The sequence below is a fragment of the Triturus cristatus genome, chromosome 1_2 (genome assembly GCF_964204655.1).
Source record: "Triturus cristatus chromosome 1_2, aTriCri1.1, whole genome shotgun sequence".
In the NCBI taxonomy this organism is placed as follows: domain Eukaryota; kingdom Metazoa; phylum Chordata; class Amphibia; order Caudata; family Salamandridae; genus Triturus; species Triturus cristatus.
Window position 1 is genome coordinate 766962775 of NC_140580.1, and position 23994 is coordinate 766986768.

The window sequence follows — 23994 nt, forward strand, 5'->3', positions numbered from 1 at the left end:
ATGACTGCATGCTGCCAGACTTCTCAAAACGGGTATACTATTGCATAACGGTCTTGTCATGTCGCTGCCCTATACCCGGAATCATTGGCGAAAATTCTTTGTGGAATGCTTCTTGGTGTCAGGCTGTATTTGGCATTTGTGGACCGAAGGTACTGGTGGATGTGCGCTGTGCATTAATTCTATTAAAAGACTGGAGGCTTCGGATTATGCTTACTCTTTCTTTTGCTGAAATTAAAGCAGCCAAAAACGAAATTTCCCAAAATGCCATAGTACTGCATCAATAACCATAAAGACTAGCCCCATAAATGACGCTCTTCTTACGAACACTTCCTCTTTCTGTGCTGCTCGCCGCCGAGTTAAGTGCTTCGGTTTAATTATTCTTTGACTAGTGACTGTTTATTTGCTAATGCGTTGATCTCACTACTTGATTATTCTCTATAGCTTAATGTTGTGGATATTGAGATTGCTAATGGTTACATTTGCATGTTTTTTTTTTTGTCCGTGCTGGACATCACTCGTGTGGGTCGTGTTCTGTTTGCGATCTGACGATGAGGACCAATAAAGTCATTTTGCGTGATGGGAAGACATGGCACTTGACTAAATTCACAAACTGTAACACAGTGAATGTGATTTATCGGTTGACGCGTGTGTGTGGCCTACAATATATAGGACTTACATCTAGAAAAACCAAGATACGCATCCAGGAGCATCTAAGCACAATCAGAGCAGGGAAACTCACGACAAGACTGGTACAACATTTTAAAAATGAAAACCATGATACAAGGTCCCTGATGTGGGTGGTGTTGGAGAAAGTGGTGCGGGATACCTACAATATTGGAAAAAGACTTTCTAAAAAAGAGGCCCGTTGGATTTTTCTGGAGAAAGTAGACCAATTGGGGCTGAATGACTCTATAGAGTGGAACAGGGTCAGTCTTTGATCCCTAATATCAGGGCTCTGATATTGTCCACAACCAGCTGCTTTGATGTATTCAGTGATCTGGTGCTTTTTTAAGAAATCTCGCCATGATCTCTTGGCAGTGTTGTAGCCTGGTCTTTCCCATGCTCGTTATGCTCCTAATGGAAAAGGGGACACACATCTCAATAGAGAGTTTTTTTAATGACTTTTTTAAAAACTTAACGACAAGGATGGAAGCAGCCTAATTATGTGTCATTGTAAATATGATGTGATTCAGTCTGGGTATACGTGCATTAAACGATGAGTACAGTTTGTGGCTTCTATAAATGAAAGGCTCTTAATATGAGATTTGTCGGGCATGAATAAATATTGGTTATAAAAGAGAACACCGGAATAAAGATCGCTTATAAAATCCAACACCGACATTTTTTAAACTGCACGGTTGTGGTGTGGCAGAGGATTCCTATTCAGTTATGATTAAAATGAAACCATTCCAATATGGCGCCGTTTCTGCTAGCAGTGATCATGTGATTTTTACGCTGGGTAGCTCTATGGAACTTCCGCGCCGCACTTAAATGAGGCGGTTGTCTCCGTATAGAGCAGAGGAATGAGACAAGGGTTGCTGTCGGTCCAAATGCGGCAAGATGCTTGGTAATTGAATGTGAAGCACCGCGAAATTTTATTATTACCTTGCAGCACGTTAAAGCACAGATGCATCTTCAATGTTAACGGGGATGATTAATCTTTTGCGTATCATGAGCGGATGCAGATCGATTCGGTCTTTATAGATAACAGAAGGGGGTTTGTAGCCCCAGTTAAGGACTCGCTCAAAAACAAGTTGAAATGTTTCCTTGCCGCTTCCAGCAGTACAGTGGGATGGCAATTAAAGTAATCTGAAGTATTTTCAGACAGTACTATAGCCGTTTGTAATTCAAGGATGATAAAGCTGGCTGGCTGTTTAGGTAGCGTATTTGTAATATCGTCTTAAATCTGGATTGCAGACTTATGTGAATGGCTGACAGCTGGACACCTGCAGCTCTGTTTTCGTTTCCCTTTTTCATATATAAAAAATTGGTTCATGACCAAACTGCTTTAATTCAAGGTGCTAATGTTTGTTTGTTTTTACAGCATATGGACAACGTACGTGTCCTTTTATGAAACTGGGTTCTGAAGGTTATAGAGTCCCTGGTTGACGTGGTGGATAGCTGGTACTACCGGGTAAACAGTTGTCCTGTTGGTGTGATGAAGTACAGGATGAATGTAGTAATAAGAATGCTATACTGGCAGGATGTGCTTTTAATGAACCTTCTTTGTTTAAACAGTCACAGTTTGTTCGCAATACGGGTCCAGAAAGGGTGGACATAATCCCCGTGCCCTGAAGAAATTGCCACTACAATTAACAGGCAATGAAACATGTCGGCCCATCATTACATGGTCTGCAAACATGCAGTATGTTTTTATTTTTGAATAAGCCCACGAGTGTATAAAAAAAGTGGCTCTTTGGCTTAATTCAATTTTAATTACACAGGGGTGATTTGTGTGATTATTTTACGCAGGTTCACCGTCCTTCACTGTTTTTCTGGACACTAATTTTTGTTTTCACAAGGTAGCAACCTATGATGAGAAACGTGGGCATGACTGGTGATGTTTAACCAATGAGCCCCCCTTGGTGGTGCGCACGTGAGGTGCTACCTTGTTTTGCTCAAATTTTTTCTACACATTGGTGCACATTTTGTGTGGTATACATACCTGTTTATTTGTAGGGTAGTGTGCCGGAACTCAGTGACTGTTTACTCTGAATTATTATTTTTTTTTTAAATCATAAGATATACGGCGATTTTGAGTTGGGACAAAATCTAAAAAATGAAGGGTTGTTTTGTAGGATGAAAATATACTCCCACTATCCATGCTCAACAACTATTTGAATTTCGCCCAAGCAGATCACGTTCTATTGTTGTTGTTTAATACATTTGCATGATACCTGTTCTGCGTCTTAGCGGTAGCGCGAGGCAGCGCAAGTGCAGGCCTAACCCTTAGCGGCGATCGGGTGGTGGCGAGTAAGTCAAAGTGTTTTTCTTCCGCTCTACTCGCCCCCATCGGTGTACCTTCTTCCTTCAAGCATTGCTGCCCAATGAACCGCACCTCAACCTAGCGGTCCGCGGTGCCTTATCTGATCTGGTTCGTGTCAGAGCCAGAAGTCGTGTAGCTCAATTGGGCTCCTTTTGGCTTCTTTTGGGCTACGCGATGCCCAATGCCGATTCCTCCTTGTTACGGGCGTTTTTTGAAAGCGGAACAGCGCACAGGTTGTTGGCTCTTAGCCCTGTGTGCGCCGATGCCTTTCTTGAGCTGCAGAATAAGGAAGGCCCAAGCCGGGTGCAGACTTTGTATAAGGTTGGATCTCAGGCGCCCTCTGGTGGGCTGCTATAATAATGATTACAGCAGTGCTGAGAAGCAGTGGACTTCATTTGGCACTATGGGGTGCTCCCCCTTGAACAATTCCTCTGGTATTTTGGACTTGGCACAAAATTTGTCTAGATCGCTGGAAAGTAAGTAGCGATGGAAGACTGGGCCTATTGTGAGGAGGACGAGTATGGGTATTACAAGGAAGGGCAGGGTCCTCTCCTCAAAGATAATCTAGTTGATGCCCTGGACGCATCAGTACAGCAATCCTTCAATAAGGCGGTGGAGGCGACGGTTCCCCAGACAGTCAGCAAAGCGCTAGCGAACGCCCTCAATCCCATCACGGTGCAGCTGGAAAGTTTTGCAAAAAGGCATGGGATGCATCTCCAAGAGTCGGTAGGACCAACTGCGGCCACCTCCGGGGGAAAAGCCTCAGCTAAGACCAGGTCCTTGAACTGGCCGCATGCGCAGGCCCCTGACTAAGCTACCCCCAGTACGTTCTGGGGATCATCAATACTCTGTCTCCAGACCCGATCCCAGCATCCAAGACGGCCCAAGACACCGACACAAGCACAGACACAGACTCTGCGGGACATACCGCATCCCCTAAGAAGAAAAAAGCTAAGAAGGCGCAATTGAATCCGCCAACTCCCTCCTTTTTCCAAGCTGCAACTCCATTCGATTTTTAATCTGCAGGACATTGTCCACCCAAGATCCTCGGACTGGGCCCCGCCCCCCAGAAGTATCGGATTATCTACATCAAAACCTGAGAAGGAACTTCGACAAGAAGGTTCATAGCAGATTGAGGTCAGAATGTCTGTGTTGGGACATCCCAGATAAAGTTGCAGATACACCTGACATCGACCCCAATATGCTTACCTTTTTAAAAAAGGTCGCAAAGGACCCCAAGAAGGGCATTGACCGTGCATGGTGCGGTTGCCAGGATAAGCTCCTGGACGTCATTGGCCCCTTAGCAAAAATCTTGGAGATGGCCTTTGTAGTCAAAGACATAGGTGCCCCGATTGACCTGATGTCCTCACAGGATGGACACAGCGCCATTTGTTTCCTGGGAAACGTGAATTGTGACATTTCTACAGAGCGTAGGAAATCTCTTCTCATGAGGATGGACAACAACCTCACTGAGCTGGCTTCTGTGGAGGCTGGCCCCCTGGCGGAGCTGTTACCTTTCGGCGACAAAGTCGACAAAGACATCTCCAAATACGTAGGGACCTTCACCTCTCTGGACAAGGCACAATCAAATATTAAGAAGGTCTTTTGGGTCGGGCGAGGCAGGGGCCACTCGCCAGGCCGCCAATACTACCAGGGCCCTCGCAGAGGAGGATATGGTCAGGGTAGAGGAGAGTACCAAGAAAGCACCGTCGTCGCCGGTACCACCGTGGAGGACAGAGGGAAAACTTCCAACCCCAGACAACATCAGATAAGAACGATGAGTCTATTTTTTTTTTTTTTTTAAGTTTCCAAAACCTTTATTCAGCATGAACACGGAATACACAGCCCCACGCCTACAACCATCTTGTGGCCGGCGGCTTGATACGAGAAGGAAAGTGAATGTTGAACACAGCTGCCTGCCTACAACCCTCCAGGGGCCGGCTGCGGCATAAGAAGCAGGATAATCAGCATGCCAGTATGAACGACCACCACCCATCAACCACGAATACTTTGCATTTAACGATCTTTCCACAGTAATATGCATCAGTGGTAGAGAGGCGCCTCTCAATCGCGTGCAATGACCGTCCCACCTCACATCCCCGTGTGTTGCCTGGCCGAGGGACAGAAGTTGGGTCACTACCGTAGAAGTAGTGTCTTGGAAGGTTAAGGGTTAAGCGGGCAGGAAGGTTCGCTATGTCTGTGGTTGTGACAACAGATACGTCTGTAAGGGACCCCAGATGTCAGTTGGCCTAGAAGCGGAAGGCAGAAGTTCTGCATATCGAAGTAAAGTATCCTGACAGTGTACCATATCTCCGATCCAATCCTTAAATTTGGGAGCTCTGCCCCGTCCCCATCTGCAGGCTATCAGTCGTTTCGCTATAAGAAGGGCGATTGTGGCAAATCTGCGGACCGTTTTTTTAATAGTTTTTGTGTAGCCCAGGAGTGCCTGCGTCGGAGAGGGTGCCAGCGGGACATCTATCATTTCCGAAATGCCGGAATACACTTGTTGCCAATAGTCGGCTATTTCCCGGCATCCCCACGTCATGTGAAGGAAGTCTGCCGCCGGAGTGCGGCAGCGCCAGCATAGATCGTCCTCTCGAAGGCCCACCCTATGCATGTGCGCTGGAGTACAATAGAGCCTATGTAAGAACCTATAATGAATCACCCTGAACCTGCTGCTGGAGGAGATATGTTCGGTTTGTAAGCAGCAATAGCTCCAGAGTTCGTCATCTATGGCCAGTCCTAGTTCTTCCTCCCATTTGGTACGTGCCCTGCAAGGCAAGGAGTCTGGTGTAGTGCGTAGAGAGTGGTATAGGGTAGAGACTGCGTGTGCCGGAGTGGTAGCCTTAAGTAACCGATGCAAGGGTTCCAGCGTGGGTGGCTCACTAGGAAACTCCCCCGTCAATGCTCGAATACCACTACGAAGCCTGATATATAGGAATGTGTCCATGAGAGTGGGTGCAAAGTTAGCGAACATGTGCGATTGGGAACGGAATTATCCGTCATGATAGAGGTCCCCCCACGTTGTAATGTGGAATTTGGCCATAAAGTTTTTAAACAGTTGTTCCTGTAAAAGGGGCAACAGGGGATGGTATGCCAGGGGAAGCAGTGGAGAATAAAGCAGCGGTGTGCGGGCTATCTTCGCAATATATCGCCACGCCAGAATGGAACTCGAAATCGTGGTGCGGTACGCCGTACGCGTCTCTGGTGTGCTGAGTATTGCTCCTTCCAGTGGGATAGGCGCAACCAGCCAATGTTCCACAGCCGTCTGCGGCAGGAAGGGAGTGGGGTGAATCCACTGATGAATGTAGTGGGCCTGCGCACTATGATAATACATCTCAAAGTCCGTAAGGTCGAGCCCTCCCTGCGCGAATGGACGAGTCAACACCTCCCAACAAAGACGCGGCTTCTTTCCTCCCCAGACCAGGCGAATAAGCTCAGACCTCAAAAGTCAAAAGAAGGACTTGCCAGGGTAATATGGGATATTCATGAAAAGGTACAGGAGTTTCGGAAGAACCATTATCTTAATTAGGGAGGAGCGGCCTGCAAAGGAGAGGGGCAGCGTGATCCATCTAGACACGCAGGCCTGGATATGGTCAAACGTACGGCCATAGTTCATCCGCATTAGCTCTTCTTGGTCATGGGAAAGAAGTATGCCCAGATAGCGAACCTCATCCATGTCCCACCGTAGGGGGTAGTCCAGAGGAAACGGTTGAGCGGCCGCAGTCAGTGGAAATATAGTGGATTTTTCCCAATTGATATGGATACCAGACATACCCGCGAAGCGAATAAACTCCCGGAGGATAGGGTTGAGGTTGGTAGCGGGATCACGGATGTAGAGCGTGATGTCATCCGCGTATAGGGAGATAAGGACCTCTCGCTGAAGACAACGCAGAGCCTTGTCTCGGTGATGTTGACGGAGCCGGGCCGCCAGGGGTTCCATCGCCACCGCAAACAGCAGCGGAGATAGGGGGCAACCCTGCCGGGTACCCCGCGACACCACAAAGGCGTCTGATATCCGCCCATTCAACCCCACCCTAGCGACCGGCCGGTCATACAGGATATCAATCCAGCGCGTGAAACCCAGAGGCATTCCCATATTGCGCAAAATACAGCGGAGATAGTCCCATTCCAGAGAGTCAAAGGCCTTGGTGGCGTCTAAAAAAACCGCCACCAATGGCAAATCCGGGTCTACATTATGCGTAATGGAGAATAGCGTCCGGAGATTATTGGAAGTGGCCCTGCCAGGGACGAATCCCGCTTGATCCGACAACACCAGGCCTCCCAGTAACAACTGCAACCGGTTAGCTAGTATTTTAGTCAGGATTTTGGCGTCACAGTTAATTAACGAGAGAGCGCGGTAAGAGTCGCAATATTGAGGCGGCTTCAACAAGGAGGTAATCAGTGTCTCCTGCATTGACGGAGGAAGCGTGCCCGATTCATGCGCCTCCATGAAAACCTCTCGGAGTACCGGAGCTAGGATATCCATAAACGCCTTGTAGAAATCCATGGGCAGCCCGTCCAGGCCCGGGCCTTTCCTGGTGCCATCTGATTGATCGCATCTCTAACCTCCTCCAGGCCTATCGGCTCTGCCAGGAACTCCCGTTGACGGTCAGAGTGCCAGCCCAGTGTGAGCTCCCTAAGGTAGTCGTCCATGTCCAGTGCGCCAACCCTAGTAGTAGAGTATAGCGTGGAATAGTGTGTAGTGAAAGCCGCCAAAAGCGAGTGTGTGTCACGTATAGGAGTCCCATCCTCCCCCCTCCAGCTCCAGCACAAAATTAGAGCCTCGCGGTGGGCGGACCGCTCCTGCCAAAGATTTACCGGGTCGTTCCCCTTCCCCGTACGTACGAGCCTTGAAGTACTTGCCCCGGAAATTTACCTCTCTTTCAGCGGTGGACATGTAGTCCGATAGCGTCTCGCGGAACTTTGCCTGTGCATCTGTATTGTCGGCATAGTCTGGGCTAGTTTCCAGGGTGTGGAGTGTAGTCTCCAGTTTACGTAATGTATCTCGCACGGTTCTTAGTACCCCGGAGCTCTTAGAGATGCAGAATCCCCGTATTGTGACCTTTAGCGCTTCCCAGAAAGTGGCCGCCCGGTCTACCGATCCCCTGTTACAGGATAGGAAATCTTCTAGTTCTTGACACAATTCGGTTCGAAACAGTTCATCGAGTAAGATGTTGGGCTGGAGTCTCCAAGTCGGGGGTCTACCCATTATATCCGGTAGACAGAACTTGGCCAGTACCGGAGAGTGGTCGGAGTACGTACGGCCTACATGTTGCACCTCTACCAAGGAGGGGGCTAAGGCCCTATTCACCATAATGTAATCTAGTCTGGCCCATGTTGCATGTGCATTATTCCAGTGCGTGCCTTCCAGGGAAGTCGGGTGTAAGTGACGCCAAGTATCCACGACATCATGAGTGTCGCAGATGTCCCTCAGGTATCTATGTGTATTAGTATAGTGGTGCATAGATGGGTTTGACCTATCCAAAGCGGGGTCTAAAACAGCGTTGAAATCTCCCCCCCAAATGAGGTGTGTGGATCCCACTTCTCTAATCTTGTTCCAGAGAGCAATGAAACTGCTCGGGTTATCGCAGTTGGGGCCATAAGAGCAGGCAAAGGTGATAGTCTCGATACCTATCCTACCCCACGCTATACAATAACGACCCTCGCGATCTGTGGTGGTGCCCAAGGGAACATAGGGAACTCCTCTTTTAACTAGGATAGTAGTGCCTCTCGCATAAGACGAGTAAGGCGCATGAAGTGAGTGGGCAGCCCATCTGGCAGCGAAGGTGGCTTTGCGGAGGGGGTCCATGTGAGTCTCCTGAAGAAATACAACCTGAACATTCAACCTGTCTAAGGCACCCAAGATTCGCCGTCGTTTCCTCGGATCCCCCAGTCCCCTGACATTCCAGGTAATAGTAGTGAGCAGCCCTCCCCCTCCCAGCTCAGTGCGCGTGGTGCGGGTCATGTTTGCCGATAGAGGAATTATGGGTTAAGAGGCGCAACTGGCAACAAGTCCATAGATGTATTTGTCTAGTAAAGGTGGCATACTGTGCTATTTCAACAAGTATATGCGCAGTGCTCATGCTGAAGACCAACAACAACCCCAAAACATTCCCTTGAAATCCCACCCCCCCACCCACTCCGACTTCCCAATCATGTCGGGCATCCCCATCCCCCATCCCACCCCCTCCCACCGCAGCAGCCCAATCCTGCCGGAATTCAGACCCCCTCCCACCCTTTACAGCAAACATATATGCAGAAGTGGGGTATACCCTCTAGGGGACTCGCCGGTGTGCCGGACCCGCCCTTCCCAATCCCCTCTTTGCACCCACCACACCATCACCCCATTGGGGAGGAGTCTATGTGGGATAGGGGGGGGAGTGCCTAGGCGAATCTTGTCGTCAATGTCCAGACCAGTACCTCGTTAACAGTAGGCGACAGCACATACAGGTCCCCAAACAGTAATGTCTGCTCACCCCGTACATCGGAGAGAGAGGGCGAAAGGCCAAGGCAGTCCTCCACTGGACAAAAGGAAACAGTCCCTCCCATGAGCATGATCCCTCCAGCTCCACAGCCAAAGTACAGGTCACTCAAAGAGAAGAATCAAGAGCAAGGGGGAGCAGGCAATGCCAAGGAAGAAGGAAAGACATATGAAGGGGGAGAGATACAGAACATGAACCAGAACAGTGGTACTCATCAGTCCGGTGCAGACGTCGGAGAGCTGGAGCCCGATCCCGTCACAGGACCGAGTGGCCGCAGACGGCTGTTCTTTCAGAAAGTCCTCCACCTGCTGCGGACTGCCAAAGAAAAGGGGCTTGCCATGATGAGTGACCTTAAGCTTGGCGGGATACTGCATGGAATATGGAATGTCTCGTTGCTGCAGCTTCTTCTTTACTCCTGCAAACTTCCGACGGGCATCCTGCACTGCCTGGGTAAAATCCGGATAGAATGAAATGGTGATGTTTTCATGCAGGATCGGTTGCTTCTCCCTGGCCAGGCGCAGTAGGGCGTCGCGATCCCTGTAATTCAGAAATTTGATGATGACAGGGCGCGGCGGGGCCCCAGGGACCGGACGAGGCCCCAAGGAACGGTGGGCCCGCTCCACTACCAGCTGCGGCGAGAAAGAGTCCCTTCCAAATTTATCGATCAGCAGCCGCTCAATGAAATCCTCCATACGGCCCCCACCACTGGACTCCGCAAGGCCAATCAGGCGAACGTTGTTCCGTCGGGAGCACGCCTCTAAATCTTCATTTTTGTCGGCAATGACCTTGAGCAGCCGGTCCATCTGCGTCAACTTAGTTGCACCAGTCACTGCGCCATCCTCCAGCTCCGATATTTGCCCCTCCGCCTCCTTCAGACGCTCCCCGTGCTGGTCCAGCCGGTGTACCACCGCCTCCAGGCGTGTGTTCATGTTGTCTATTTTGGTGTCAATGGAGGTTAAACTCTTCTGCATGCCGAGAAGGATAGCCTTCCAGTCCACCTCCTCCTCCTCGCCGGGGCCCGACTCTCCACCCTCCGCAGGCGGCGCACGTGTTTTCTTTTTGGGGGGGTTAAATTGTAGTGTCGCCTGTTTTGCGTCCGACTTGCCCATGGCGGCTGCCGGCGAGAGCCCAGATCTCCAATAGCCAGTCCGCCAGGTGATTTCAATGTTTTAAGCGACTTAGTGAGCACCAACTCGAGGGGCCAGCCACAGTCCGCACCGCAAACACCAGGCCCCAGTGAAGCACACTAGACGACTGGCCCTCTCTAGCCACCAGGATTATTCAGCTCAGCTTGGCTTCTAGGCGCTCCGTTCAGCCACAGCACCCCCTCAGCCCCCGCAAGGACAGGGCCGCGCCACTCCGCACCGCAGGCAACGAGGTTCAAACCTGGGGGTGCACCAAGCTAGGATCCAGAAGAGACGTCTGTCGGGTCAGGGCCGCTGCCACCTCTCAGCGCCAGTGGAGGGGCTCCGCCGCCGGCCCCCACCTCGATGCAGCTCACGGTGCCGCCGTCCACAGCTCCCTCGCGACCACCGGGCCCAGGAGCGCGCTCCTCCGCCTCAGTGCGGTCAGGCCAGGCGGGCAGGGTATTGACATGCACTCCGCCCGCAGCCCCGATGCAGCAAAGTTCCCTCCGTGTCCCCGGCACACTTGGCACACCAGGTAGGCACCGGCAATTACAATGCGGGGAGGGGGACGTCCAGGCCCACCGCGGCAGTCCAGCAGAGCGTCCGCAGCGCCAGCCACAGTCTACGGCTCCTCTGCGGCCCTCAGGGCCCAACGAATCCCCGGGCTCGAGTTGCCAGGAGCCTCCGCTTCGAAGTTCCGCTCCTCACGCTACCCCGTCTGCAACGGGTAATATCTTCACCGCCAGGACGCCCACTGACCTGAAACTTGCACCGAGTGGACCCGCAACCCTTAGCTGTCCATCGGTATCGGTGGAATGTTGGTAACTGGCCCGTAGGATATTGCTGCAAGGTTTATTGTCGCCCGGCCGGCGAGAGCCTCACTGAAGCGCGGCCATGACGGTCCAGCGCCACCTAGCGCCCTAACGATGAGTCTATTTCTTTGTCTCTGGGGGGTCTCATTCGCTACTTCCGGGACAATTGGTCAAGCATTACTCAGGATGCTTGGGTTTTACAAATAGTACAGGGTTTTCTAAAAAGACTTCTTTCAAACCCCTGTGCAAAAGCTAACCGATCCTCCTCCTTTGTCTTTTTCCCAACAAGACAAGGTTTTTATAGATCAAGAAGTGGGGGACTTGCTGGAGAAGCATGCGGTAGCGTACTGCGACTGCAAATCTGAGGGCTTCTGCAGCAATGTCTTCCTAGTTCAGAAGAGGGGTGGAGGCCACAGACTGGTTCTAAACCCGAAAGATTTCAACCAGTTCATCCTCTACAGGCATTTTAAAATGGAGGGGATACTAGAGGCAGAGGGTCAAGACTGATTTGCATATGGCTGGGTTCAAACTGGAACTGCATGGTGAGCAAAAAAACAATGGATTTAGGCCCAGATCTCTGTACTGGGGTGAATGTATGACATTGTTCTGCATTCTGTCCATCTACTGTTGTTTTTGCATTTGTCACCCCGAGTGGGAAGGGTATGCCCAGACGTGGGTCCCGTGCTCTCCATGCCACTAGAATCAAGCTATCCTGGCTGAAGAGGGGTGAAACCCCGAAACCGGTCCTAGGATGCTTGTTTCCAGTCCAGGCAGGACCTGGCTTGGCAGCTCGGGTTGGACTGTTCCCATGAGGCACAGGGTCAAGACTGATTTGCATATGGCTGGGTTCAAACTGAAACGGCATGGTGAGCTAAAAAACAATGGATTTAGGCCCAGATCTCTGTACTGGGGTGAATGTATGACATTGTTCTGCATTCTGTCCATCTACTGTTGTTTTTGCTGGGATACATCTACTAACAGACATTTTGAGGCAAGGGGACTGGGTGGTCCGTCTAGACCTGAAGGACGCCTACCTATCGGTCCCGATCTTTCCCCCTCATTGGCGTTTCCTGCAATTCCAGTGGCGAGGCAGGCGGCTGGAATACTTGGTCCTCCCTTTCGGTCTTTCCTTGATGCTTTACCAAGTTAATGAAGCCAGTGACCGCACATCTCCAGTAGCAGGGTATTCATCTAATACTTTATCTGTACAATATACTGATAATGGCTCCCTCCGCTTCCCTAGCAGCCCAGAATCTGCAGATGACAATGCACGTGTTAGAGAATCTGGGTTTTGTGATAAACAAGATGAAATCAGTTCTGGTCCCAGCGCAATCACTGGAGTTCTTAGGTTTTGTAATGAATTCTCAGACAGCTCAACTCCAGTTGCCCAAAACCAAATTGAGCGATCTGAAGAAGGAATTGAAGACGACTCTAGCCAAATAGGTCATGTCCCTAAGGGCGATTGCGCGTTTAGTGGGCCTTCTATCCTCATCGATACAAGCAATCTTTCCAGGGCCGTTACGTTATTGAGCCCTTCAACGTCAGAAAATCCAACACCTGCAGAAGGGCCTTTCCTATTCAGACCAAGTTCCCCTCTCAGACGAAGTACGAAAATAAATCAAAGGGTGGCTAGCCCATGTGGATGTGTGGAACGGCCGGGCAATTTTTGGTTCTCGCCCGGAGGTAGTCATAGAATCCGATGCCAGGCGGTTGGGTTGGAGAGCACAATGCGGGGAGATTGCCACAGGGGGCAGATGGTCTCTCTAGGAGTTATCGTTACACATCAACTGTCTCGAGTTCCTGGCGGGATCATTTGCAATTCGCACTCTCTAGCCCAGGAAGGTATCTTGTTGCATCCTCTTGAGGATGGACAACATCTCTGGGGTAAGATACATAAACAAGCTGGGGGGGACAAGGTCCCCGTTGTTGGCAGAGATCGCCAAGGACTTTTGGCACTACTGCCTGGCTCACCAAATAACCGTGATAGCAGAATACCTTCCGGGGCAAGACAACACAATAGCAGATTGGAACTCCCGTCACTTGAAGGATTACAGCGACTTGAAGCTCCATCCGTCTCTCTTCCAAATGACTTAGGCGATTTGGGGCCCTTACCACATGGACCTCTTTGCCTCCAGGCTAAATCGCCAACTGGAGACATTTTTCAGTTGGAGAACGAATCCTTTGGCAAAAGCCACAGATGCCTTCACGCAGGATTGGTCAAAGACACTCAATTATGCCTTTCCTCCATTTGTCTTAATTCCCAAAGTAGCGAACCAACTTGTTCAGCAGAGAGCAGAGATTGTACTAATCACCCCGGTTTGGAAGACCCAACCCTGGTTGCTGGTTCTGCTGGAACTTACGTGCGACTTCCCTCTTCACCTCCCGTGTTCCCAGATAATGCTCCAGGGCCCTCAGGGAGAACTGCACCCTCTAGTTCTTTTGTGGCAGCTGTACATGATGGCCTGGAGGCTTTCAGGCAACAGTGGTTGTTGTCAGGAATTTCGCAAGAGGCTTCAAGCTTCATCCAACAGGCCTGGGCTCCATCTACTAGAAAAAGATACTGTTCAGCATGGTTGGGTTGGTGCTTGGAGAAGCATGTGGATCCCGTGGAGGCTGACCTCCCACAAATTGTGAATTTTTTATCCAAGAAGGCCGCAGATGGCTTGTCATATAGATCGGTTAACAACTTCCGATCCGCCATCTCAGCTGGACATGCGCAGATAGACTGGAGACCGGTAGGGATGCATCGGGTGGTGTGTAAACTCTTAAAAGGAATACGTGCGGGGAACACACTTAAGGCTAAGTATTCCTCTCTATGGGATGTGTCTAAAGTTCTAAATGTATTTGATAATTGGCCTAGAAATGATTTGCTCCTCAAGAAATAATTGTCTGCTAAATTAGCTATGCTTCTTTGTTTATCTGCATGTCGACGTGTTTGTTTCTGATGTTAGAGTCTTGGATTTGGATGGTAGAATATTCTCCCCTGAGGGGGTGTCGTTTCTAATTTCTGCACTCACCAAGACCTTTTTGCGGTCCATTGAATATAATGCTTTTCTGATCAATGATAAATTGTGCTTAGTACGCTGTCTCAAAGTTTGAGGAATGTACCCGACCTATCAGACCGGTCGGTTGTTCAAGATTGTTAATCGCTTTACAAAAGCCCTTTAAGCCAGTTACCTCTGCTACTATTGCTAGGTGGCTCAGATATATCATGACAGAGGCAAACATTGACACGGAAATGTTTGGAGCGCACTCCATAAGAGGCGCTATGGCTTCAAAATCCTTTATGTTAGGTACAAGTATACAAGATATAATGAGAGCAGCTGATTGGTCGTCTAGCTCTACATTTAAACAATTTATTATAAACCTATGGGCGATGTTGCTTCTGTGGTTCTAGATAAACGTTAAACTAGCATAATCCGAAGCTACCGGTCCTGTAATACAATAAAGAATTTGTGTCTAGAGATTAACAGCACTAACCTGCACCAACTTTGGTGAGACACTCTGCAAAATTTCAAGTAAGCATTTAAATTGAACTGCATGTACCAGGATGCAAAGGGGCGAACTGTGCTGGGAGGTAGCAGTGTGCTCTCATCCCCCTTCTGTTTCAAAAAGTCTCCCTTGAGCCACTGGGCTGACGAGCTCATGGAAGGCACCTGTGCGCCAGGGAGAGGTACAGAGACCTGAGAGGATTGTGGCAGCTTTCTCAGCAAACCCCAGAAGAATTTTGTTTTATCTCTACTGAAGAAGGATGAAATCCAGAAACACATGTGTCTAGAGATTAACAGCACTAACCTGCACCAACTTTGGTGAGACACCCTGCAAAATTTCAAGTAAGCATTTAAATTGAACTGCATGTACCAGGATGCAAAGGGGCGAACTGTGCTGGGAGGTAGCAGTGTGCTCCCATCCCCCTTCTGTTTTAAAATAAAGAATTTGCTAGCATTCGCACCAAGAATTTTCAATTCTATTAAGGACACGGAGGCGAGGATCATCCCGCCCAGGGTACATTTCTTGTTGATAACTGTCATGTTTTTACCCAACCTGAGACGATTGTTTATAAGAGTTATTACGAGTACGATTTCTATTTCAGGTTTAGAGCAGAAAGGCGAATGAACGATCGCTTTGGTCTTCTTGGAAGGTGTGTGGTAAAATCATCCCCTGCGGAGTCTGCAGCTGAGGCTACGACGTTACTGTTTGCTGTTTTTGACAAGTTCTATTTTCTTGGACAAAGGACAATTAACTCTTGGACAATGCTCATTGGGCAAAGAAAGAAGAAGTGTTCGTAAGAAGAGCGTCATTTATAGGTCTAGTCTCTATGGTTATTGATGCAGTACAATGGCATTTTGGGAAATGTAGTTTTGTTATATGTTAAAAAAAATTATTGGCCGCTGTAATTTCAGTAAAAGAAAGAGAAAGCATAATCCTTGCCTCCGTGTCCTTAATAGAAATGAAAATTCTTGGCGCGAATGCTAGCAAATTTTTTATTCTCGCCGTTGTGCTTCTCTTGCCATTTTTGGACAGCATTTACATATATGTAGATATGGTATTACGGAATAAAGAAATTGGCTTTATGACGCAAGTGCATACTAAGTAGAAAGATGCGGTATAGTGTTGCATAGTGGGTATGGCTTCTCCCTTTAAGAATTGCTTCCGGGAAAGGCCATGGTTTGCTATGCGTGGACACAGATGCGGCGGGCCAGACAGCTTTGCCGAACACTGGCAAACTACTCCGCCTCTTGAAAATTATATTCTTAATCCTTTTAAAGGTAATTGTTTGCCTCCTAACCCCATATTGTGCACATGATTTTCATAATTTGTTTAAGTCATTTGTTTGCCTTCTTGCATAGTTACCGGCACGAGATTAAGAACTAGCTGACTAGACATATTCTTTTTAGTGCTTTATATAGCCAACTGTACACCCCTCTGTACAATTACCGGTATCTGCTCGGGACTCGACTGTGTGCACGCGTGACCTTAAGGTTTCATCCTGGTGTGTGTATGATGCACCTGAGGCTCACAAAACACAACCCTGCATCTCATATACACACTTGCTTGACCACGACACATGGCCTTCCCTCGGTAAATGCTTGACCAATCAACCCCGTCTAGAGGAGTTCTAGTATTCTGGCCAGGTCTGAAAAAAGGTATCCATAGACTTATATTTAAATGACTTGGAGGAGTAGACGTTTTGATGTTTCCCTTTTCTTGATACCTCTTCCCTCCTTTGTCCAGTACTTTACTCGTTGGAATTACCATTCCTGAATTAAAGACTACTCTGTGTGAAGCATGACTCTCAGGATCACAGAGCTTTGCTGATTTGTTGAACTTCGAATTGTATTTAACTAGGTATTATTATTTTTAATATTCTATTGTATTTTCTTTTTGGTGTAGGGTCTTTATGAAAATAACTTCTTTCAGTTTGACTATATGTGGGTCTTCACTCTTGGTTTAAGCCAATCTCTATTGGAGAGCTCTTGATGTCTCCTTTTTCTTGATTCAATTTAAAGGGCTTGTTTTATGTGACTCGTGGAGACCACGGTTTGTGTATACTGTTTATTTCTAACACAAGGAGATGATGGACGGAGCGCTGAAAGCTTTTCAGACACTCACCCCCAGTCACAGATCTGGGTTGAATCCATCATTATTCTTTAGCTCACTTCACCACCCCAGTTCAGACACAGCTATATGCAAATCAGTCTTGACCCTGTGCCTCATGGGAACAGTCCAGCCCGAACTGCTAAGCCATGTCTTCCCTGGACTGGAAATAAGCATCCTGGGAACAGTTTTGGGGTAACACCCCTCTTCAGCCAGGCTAACTTGAATCAAGTGGCAAAGTGAGCAAGGAACCCACGTCTGGGCATACCCTGCCAACTACTGTTTATTTCTATTTCCAGTGGGTGCTTCACTCGTATGGAGCGTTTGGGACAATCGAAATGCACAAGGGTCATCAACTTGGTTTTGACTTTTGCTCTTTATACTGCACCCACTAAATATGTACTGTGAGGAAATTACCAATAGACAAACAAATTCACAGTTACTTTGTCTGCTGTGTTTTTTACCAGTGTGGAATGAACGACGTAGGTTTCCGGTAGGACTGTGTCACTTACCAATTGTATTACTACTGCCATGAGAATAATACTGGTAAGGGCTCTTGCCTTTTATTTTACTCTTGACATATGGCCGTGCTCTATTAAGAGAGTGTCTATGTGCTTGGGACATTTGGGACATATTTTGTGCATTTCTCTGCGTATGTGAAGTTTGTTGCGACTTTTTTACTTTATCCTCTGTCTCCTTTTTGTGTCACTGCACCTCCTTTCTACATTTTCTGTGTTCTTTTTTTTCTTCTTATTCCTTGTTTTGCTTTCACGCTTCCATTCGCTTCATCAAGCTCGCACATGAACAGCAAATATTGTAGACCCTGTCTAATAGTTTTGTGTTTGACAGTATAAGTCAACCATAATTAGGGAGTGCATAAATGTGGTTTACAAAGGTTTTTATTATTGTTAATATGTTGTGAGGTTTCACTCCCACTGTATGTCTTGTGATTGGTTACTGTTTTTTTTGTTTTACTGTGGTTCCTATGTATTTTAGACTTTTAAGCCAAGTCCTTCTCTTTTGTACTAAACTTGGACTTGTCAATTTGGAAATTGTCAGTGAATATCAAGCATTTTATTATTATAGTAGTTGTATTTAAAAGTCTTTTAGTCAACTTATTGTCAGAGTGCAAACAGGGTGCTCACTAACCTTAGAAGCCGGATACAGCAGGAGCGATCCTTGACGCTAGTTTCCCTTCTCCCCAAGAACGGTATTACTCACGAGGATTATAGAACCCCTCCACAAGCAACACCACCCCTGGGGAAAACAAGGGAAGAAAGGAAACAGGGAAGGGAATGAGACGACTACACGACACCTTCACTCAGGGCGCCTACTCCTGTTGAGAGAGAAGGAACAGGTTGAGCTAAAGGAACCCTATACCCATACATCTAGGGATAACACAAGCACATAAGGGGGTATCTCCAGCACACTCACTCAGGCTGCTTCTGTATCGCGCATTGGAGTCTCAATCACTACAGATGTACTCTCAGACAAGTACTCACGAACCAGCAGTCACAGGAGAGGAGATGTAGATTGTTCTTCACCAGCAGAGGTCACCACGACGTGGAAGCGGGGCCGCTCTCCGAGCCTTTCAAGCGGCTCCAAGTGCCGGCACGGGACACAGGAGGAACTCGCAGTCTTCTTCTTCCTCCGGGCGCTCTCCGAGCCATTCAGTCGGCTCCAAGCGGGAAGAAAGGTGATGCGGGAATTTAGAAGTCTTGTTCCACAAGGAGGGTAGGGGCGCTGGCAATGTCTCCAGTCGCGGCTGGGTCAAGGGAAAAACGCACACGGGTTCAAAGGTCCTTGCGGAGCGCCCACGAGCGCGAATTCCGTCTTTGAGGGATACGTGTGATAGAGCCAGGACGCGGCTCTCGAGGCAGAGAAAAATGCCTGGTGAAGATCGCGCGAGGTCCGTTACCTCGCCGAACGCCAGATAGGACTTGATTGACAAGCCCCTGGCCTTCCGTGAACGAGGCTTTTGTACCCACCTCAGGAAGTGCGTTCGCACGTTCGCTAGGGGTGATGGGTATTGTAGTTTCATACCCACCACCACCCGAGCGACGCTTAGAGCGTCAGAGTCGTGGTAAGTGCTGGATTAGCGTCGAAGCCTGACAGAACCCCCCAGTAAGGGCCGGCGTCTCGACGGGCCTCCGGGTTTCATCGGATGAGCCGCGTGGAAGCGGCGAAGCAATATAGGACAATGCAAATTGGTCAGAGGCTCCCAGGACCTCTCTTCGGGTCCATACCCTTTCCAATCGATCAAGTAATGTAGCCTACCTCTAATGTATCTTGAATCAAGTACCCCTTTAACTTCGTACTCCTCCCCGCTATCTAAAAGTAGGGGCTGAGGTTTTGGGGGGATTCTTGTAAGAGGGAGACACGGTCTTAGCAGAGAGACGTGGAACACAGGGTGGATGTGCCATGTGGACGGGAGAGACAGTTTCATGGCTACTGGGTTCACCACTTTCACAATGGGATATGGACCCACGCATTTTGGTTTCAGGCGCGTGTTTCCCTTTATTCGTAAGTGTCTTGTATCTAACCACACCTTGTCTCCTACTTTGTAGGCCGGCTCAGGGGATCTTCTTTTGTCCGCGTAGTGTTTGTCTCTTTCTTGAGCTGTTTCCAGTTGTCTTTTTGCTGTCTGTAATACCCTCCTCAGGTGCGAGTGGTGTTCTTGGATAGAAGGGTGTTTGGTTTGTACAGGCCACTCAAAGGGTAACATGTTTGGATGGTATCCTGTTAAACAAAAGAAAGGGGAGCATCCCAGCGAGGAGTGTTCGGCATTATTGTAGGCGAATTCAGCCATCCATAGAAGCGTACTCCATTCTTCTTCGTGGAGCAACGTGAAACACCTGAGGTATTGCTCCAACGTCTGGTTCAACCTCTCCGTCTTGCCATCTGTTTGTGGATGGTAGCTAGTGGAGAGACGGGCTTCCACCTTCATAACTGTACACAAGGCCTTCCAGAAACGTGACGTAAATTGCGTTCCCCTGTCAGTGATGAGAACCGCTGGGATTCCATGACTACGTACCACATGTTGTAGGAACTGTTGGGCTAGGCACGCAGCCGAAGGGAGTTTCTCCATGGCAATGAAATGGCCCATCTTTGTCAAGTGGTCTATGACAACCAGAATGGTAGTCATTCCCAAACTGGGGGGCATATCTACTATAAAATCCATAGACAAAGTGTGCCACGGAGATGGAGGGATTGGAATAGGTTGGAGCAGTCCGCTCGGTCGTTTGTGCTGAGACTTTCCTTGCGTGCATATGGCGCACCCCGCTACATAGGCCGCTGTGTCTGCAGATAACGTAGTCCACCAAAAATGGCGCTTCATTGCCATCGTGGTTTTGTGTATTCCCAGATGACCTCCCAATGTGGAGTCGTGAATCCACCTCAAGGCTTGTTGTTGTAGGGAAGAGGTCGGCAGATATAAGCGTTTGTCCTGATATAATAGACGCTGCATGGATGACCGGTGTAGCGGGTCTTCGGCTACCCAGGCTAATTCTTCGGTTACCGAGGTCTGGTTTCTCACTTCTTCTACGAAGTTGGATGTAGTGGCGGCTGCCGTCAGCTCATCAGGGAACGACGCAGACTCCAGGATAAGGGGGTTGTCTATGACGGACGCAGGGCTCGTAAGGAGGGGATGCTGGGGCCGGGACAGAGCATCGGCCTTTCCGTTTTGTGGCCCAGGGCGATACTTGATTACGAAGTCGTAATCAGAGAAAAACAACGACCAGCGTAGTTGTCTAGGGGTCAAGGCTCCGGCAGTCTTCAAGAACAAGAGATTCCGATGATCCGTGTAGATCTCCACGGTGTGTCTTGCTCCTAGTAAATGATGTCGCCACTCTTCACACCCTCTTTTTATGGCCAGAAGCTCCTTATCCATAATGCTGTAGTTCACCTCACAGGGAGACAATTTCTTGGAAAAGAATGCAACGGGGTGCAACTGTCCTGTTTCTGGGTGTCTCTGTGATAGAATGCCCCCTATTGCATATTGAGAAGCGTCGGTTTCTACCACAAATGGACGTGTGGCGTCAGGATGTCGAAGCACGGGGGCTGTCGTGAAGCAGGTCTTTAATGTCTGAAAGGCTTTTTCCGCTGAGGTGGTCCACTGAAAAGATGCTCCTTTCCGCAGGAGGAGCGTTAATGGTTGTATAATGCCAGAAAAGTTCTTTATAAAGCGGCGATAAAAATTTGCGAAGCCCAAGAAGCTTTGTAGGGATTTCACATTGGTAGGCGATTCCCACTGGGTAATAGCCCGCGTTTTCTTATCATCCATACACAATCCGTCGGGACCAATGATGTATCCCAAAAATTCCAGCTCTGAAACGTGGAACAAACACTTCTCAAGTTTGGCGTAGAGTGCAAACTTTTGTAGGCGCTCCAGCACCACCGCCACGTGCTTCACATGTTCTTCCATGGATGCGGAGTACACCAAGATATCATCGATGTACACGATGCATGATACGTCTAAGAGCCCCCTCAGTACTTCATCCATGAAGTACTGGAACGCGGCGGGGGCGTTGCACAGGCCAAAGGGCATGACCGTATATTCGAACAATCCGAATTTGGTCCGGAAGGCGGTCTTCCACTCATCGCTGCGTCTTACCCGCACCAAGTGATAGGCTCCCCTGAGGTCCAGTTTGGTGAACACTTTCGCGGTTTTCAGTTGGTCTAAAAGAACAGGGATCAACGGCAGGGGATATCTGTTCTTTATAGTGACTTTATTGATCGCCCTGTAGTCAATGCAGGCTCTTAATCCGCCCTCTTTCTTCGGAATGAAGAAGATCGGAGAGGAGGCAGGTGAAGAGGAAGGACGTATGAACCCGGAGGAAAGCATGTCGTCGAGGTAACTCTGGAGGTACGTGGTTTCGGCTTCTGTAAGGGCGTAGATCCTGCTGCAGGGTATGCTGGCTCCTGCTTCCAGCTCGATTACGCAGTCATAGTCCCTGTGGGGGGTAATCTTTTTGCCTCTTGTGTGTCGAAGACAGCCCTGAATCTTTCATACACGATTGGAAACTCGGTGACAGAACACACAAATTGCGGGATGCAAGTGCTAGCGAGGAGACCCGCCGGACTTCTACTAGGGGATGAAGTCCTGACTCTTTCTGCGGTGCAGTGCTCTTGGCAAAAGGATGAAATCATAGACACGGTGCGTGCTGCCCACCTCACCAAGGGGTCATGGAGAGTTAGCCATGGCATTCCTAGTTTGAGCTTGAAATGGGGGGCATCAATTAGGTCAAACCGTATCTGTTCGAAGTGGTTAATCCCCACTTGCATCAAGAAGGGCTTAGTGTGGTAACACACTGGACCCGAGGTCAGAGCCGAGCCATCCACTGCTTTCACCTTCTCGGGGGTATCCTTTTGATCACAAGGAATACCAAGCTCCTTGGCATATTGCTGATCCATAAAATTACCGGTGGCACCGGAATCCAGTAGGGCGTGGACATATAAGGTCAATAAGACGCACACGTTCATGTGGGCTACTGAGGGCTGTATAGTATTGGCTGCAGCCGGGAAGACCTCATTACTCCTAGGCCTCAAACAAGCAGTCCTCTTCTTATTTGGGCTCGTTAGTTTCCCTGGTCCTCGGGCGTATGATCCACTACTGACAAGGTCTTGAGCCCAGGGCTTCCAGGACTTGCGTTCTTCGGTCTGCTTCGGCAGTCTTTGATGAAGTGGCCCGGTTTTCCGCAATACAAGCAGAGTTTCTGAGTTCTCCTTTTTTCTCTCTCGGCTTGGCTAAGGGGCCCTCGGATGCCACCGATTTGCATGGGCTCGATCCACTCCATGGGGGAAGGCCTTTCCTCTTGAACCGATCGGGGCCGTGTGGGAAGGAACCTGGTATAGCTGCGATTCTTGTCCCCTTTTCGCTCTTGAAGCCGGTGGTCCAATTGTACGGTTAAATCTATTAACTCCTCACATGTGGCCGGCATTTGCACCACTTGGGCTAGGACATCCTTGAGTTCGCTTCTCAACCCTTGATAGAATAATGATGTTCTCTTTCCCATTGGCCAGTCCGTTTCTACCAGGAGTCTGTTAAAAGAGGTAATGTAGGTAAGCAGGTCCTGTGACCCTTGTTTGAGGGTAAGGAGTTCCTTATCCAACGACATTTGATGCGCCTTACGATCGAACAGCCGTCGCATCTCCACACAGAAGGCTGGGAAGTTATACAGAACAGGGTCGTCCCGTTCGATCAAAGGGAAAGACCAGCTAGCAGCATTACCTCCTAAATAAGACATGACAAAGGCCGTTTTAGCTTGGTCAGTCGGGAAGACAGTCGGTTTGCATAAGAAATGGAGCCTACATTGGCCCATAAAAATGCCATACTTCTTTGGGTCCCCAAAGAATCGTTCAGGAGGGGCAAGGGGTAGCTGCATGGGCTGAATGATCTGAACCGGGGGAGAACCGGAGTGGTGAGGCATAGAGGAAGAGTGATGCGGGAAGACCCCGGTGCTTGGTGGACCCCCGCCGGAAGCCTGGGTTCCCCCTTCCGCTATATGTGTTTGGGTTTTCACGGGAGGAGGCAGGGTCCAGTCTTTAATATAGGAACCCCCCTTGGTCCCTGCTGGGGGGGTGACGGGACAGGCAGGCTACCTCTCTTCTCATGGTGCCCATCTCATTCTTAAGCTCCAGATTCTCCACCCTGAAGGCATCCACTTCCGCTCTAAGCGCATTCAAGGTATCCAACATAGTGGCAAGGACTGAAGCGGTATCCATCGCTCAGGCTGTACTTATCCGTGGGCTTGTCAATCTGTCAGAGTGCAAACAGGATGCTCACTAACCTTAGAAGCCGGATACAGCAGGAGCGATCCTTGATGCTAGTTTCCCTTCTCCCCAAGAACGGTATTACTCACAAGGATTATAGAACCCCTCCACAAGCAACACCACCCCTGGGGAAAACAAGGGAAGAAAGGAAACAGGGAAGGGAATGAGACGACTACACGACACCTTCACTCAGGGCGCCTACTCCTGTTGAGAGA

The 23994-nt window shown here is 49.1% G+C and overlaps 1 protein-coding gene across 1 annotated transcript in view; it reads left to right on the forward strand.

The window, feature by feature from the left end:
* The first annotated feature begins 1486 nt into the window (after positions 1 to 1486).
* The window catches only part of LOC146867993 (uncharacterized), an 86033-nt gene continuing 63525 nt past the window's right edge, over positions 1487 to 23994 (forward strand). Inside the window, exon 1 of the mRNA XM_085623905.1 lies at positions 1487 to 1567. Within this exon, the coding sequence (XP_085480031.1) occupies positions 1561 to 1567 (7 nt within the window). The 5' untranslated portion in view covers positions 1487 to 1560. The remainder of the gene's footprint in view (positions 1568 to 23994) is intronic.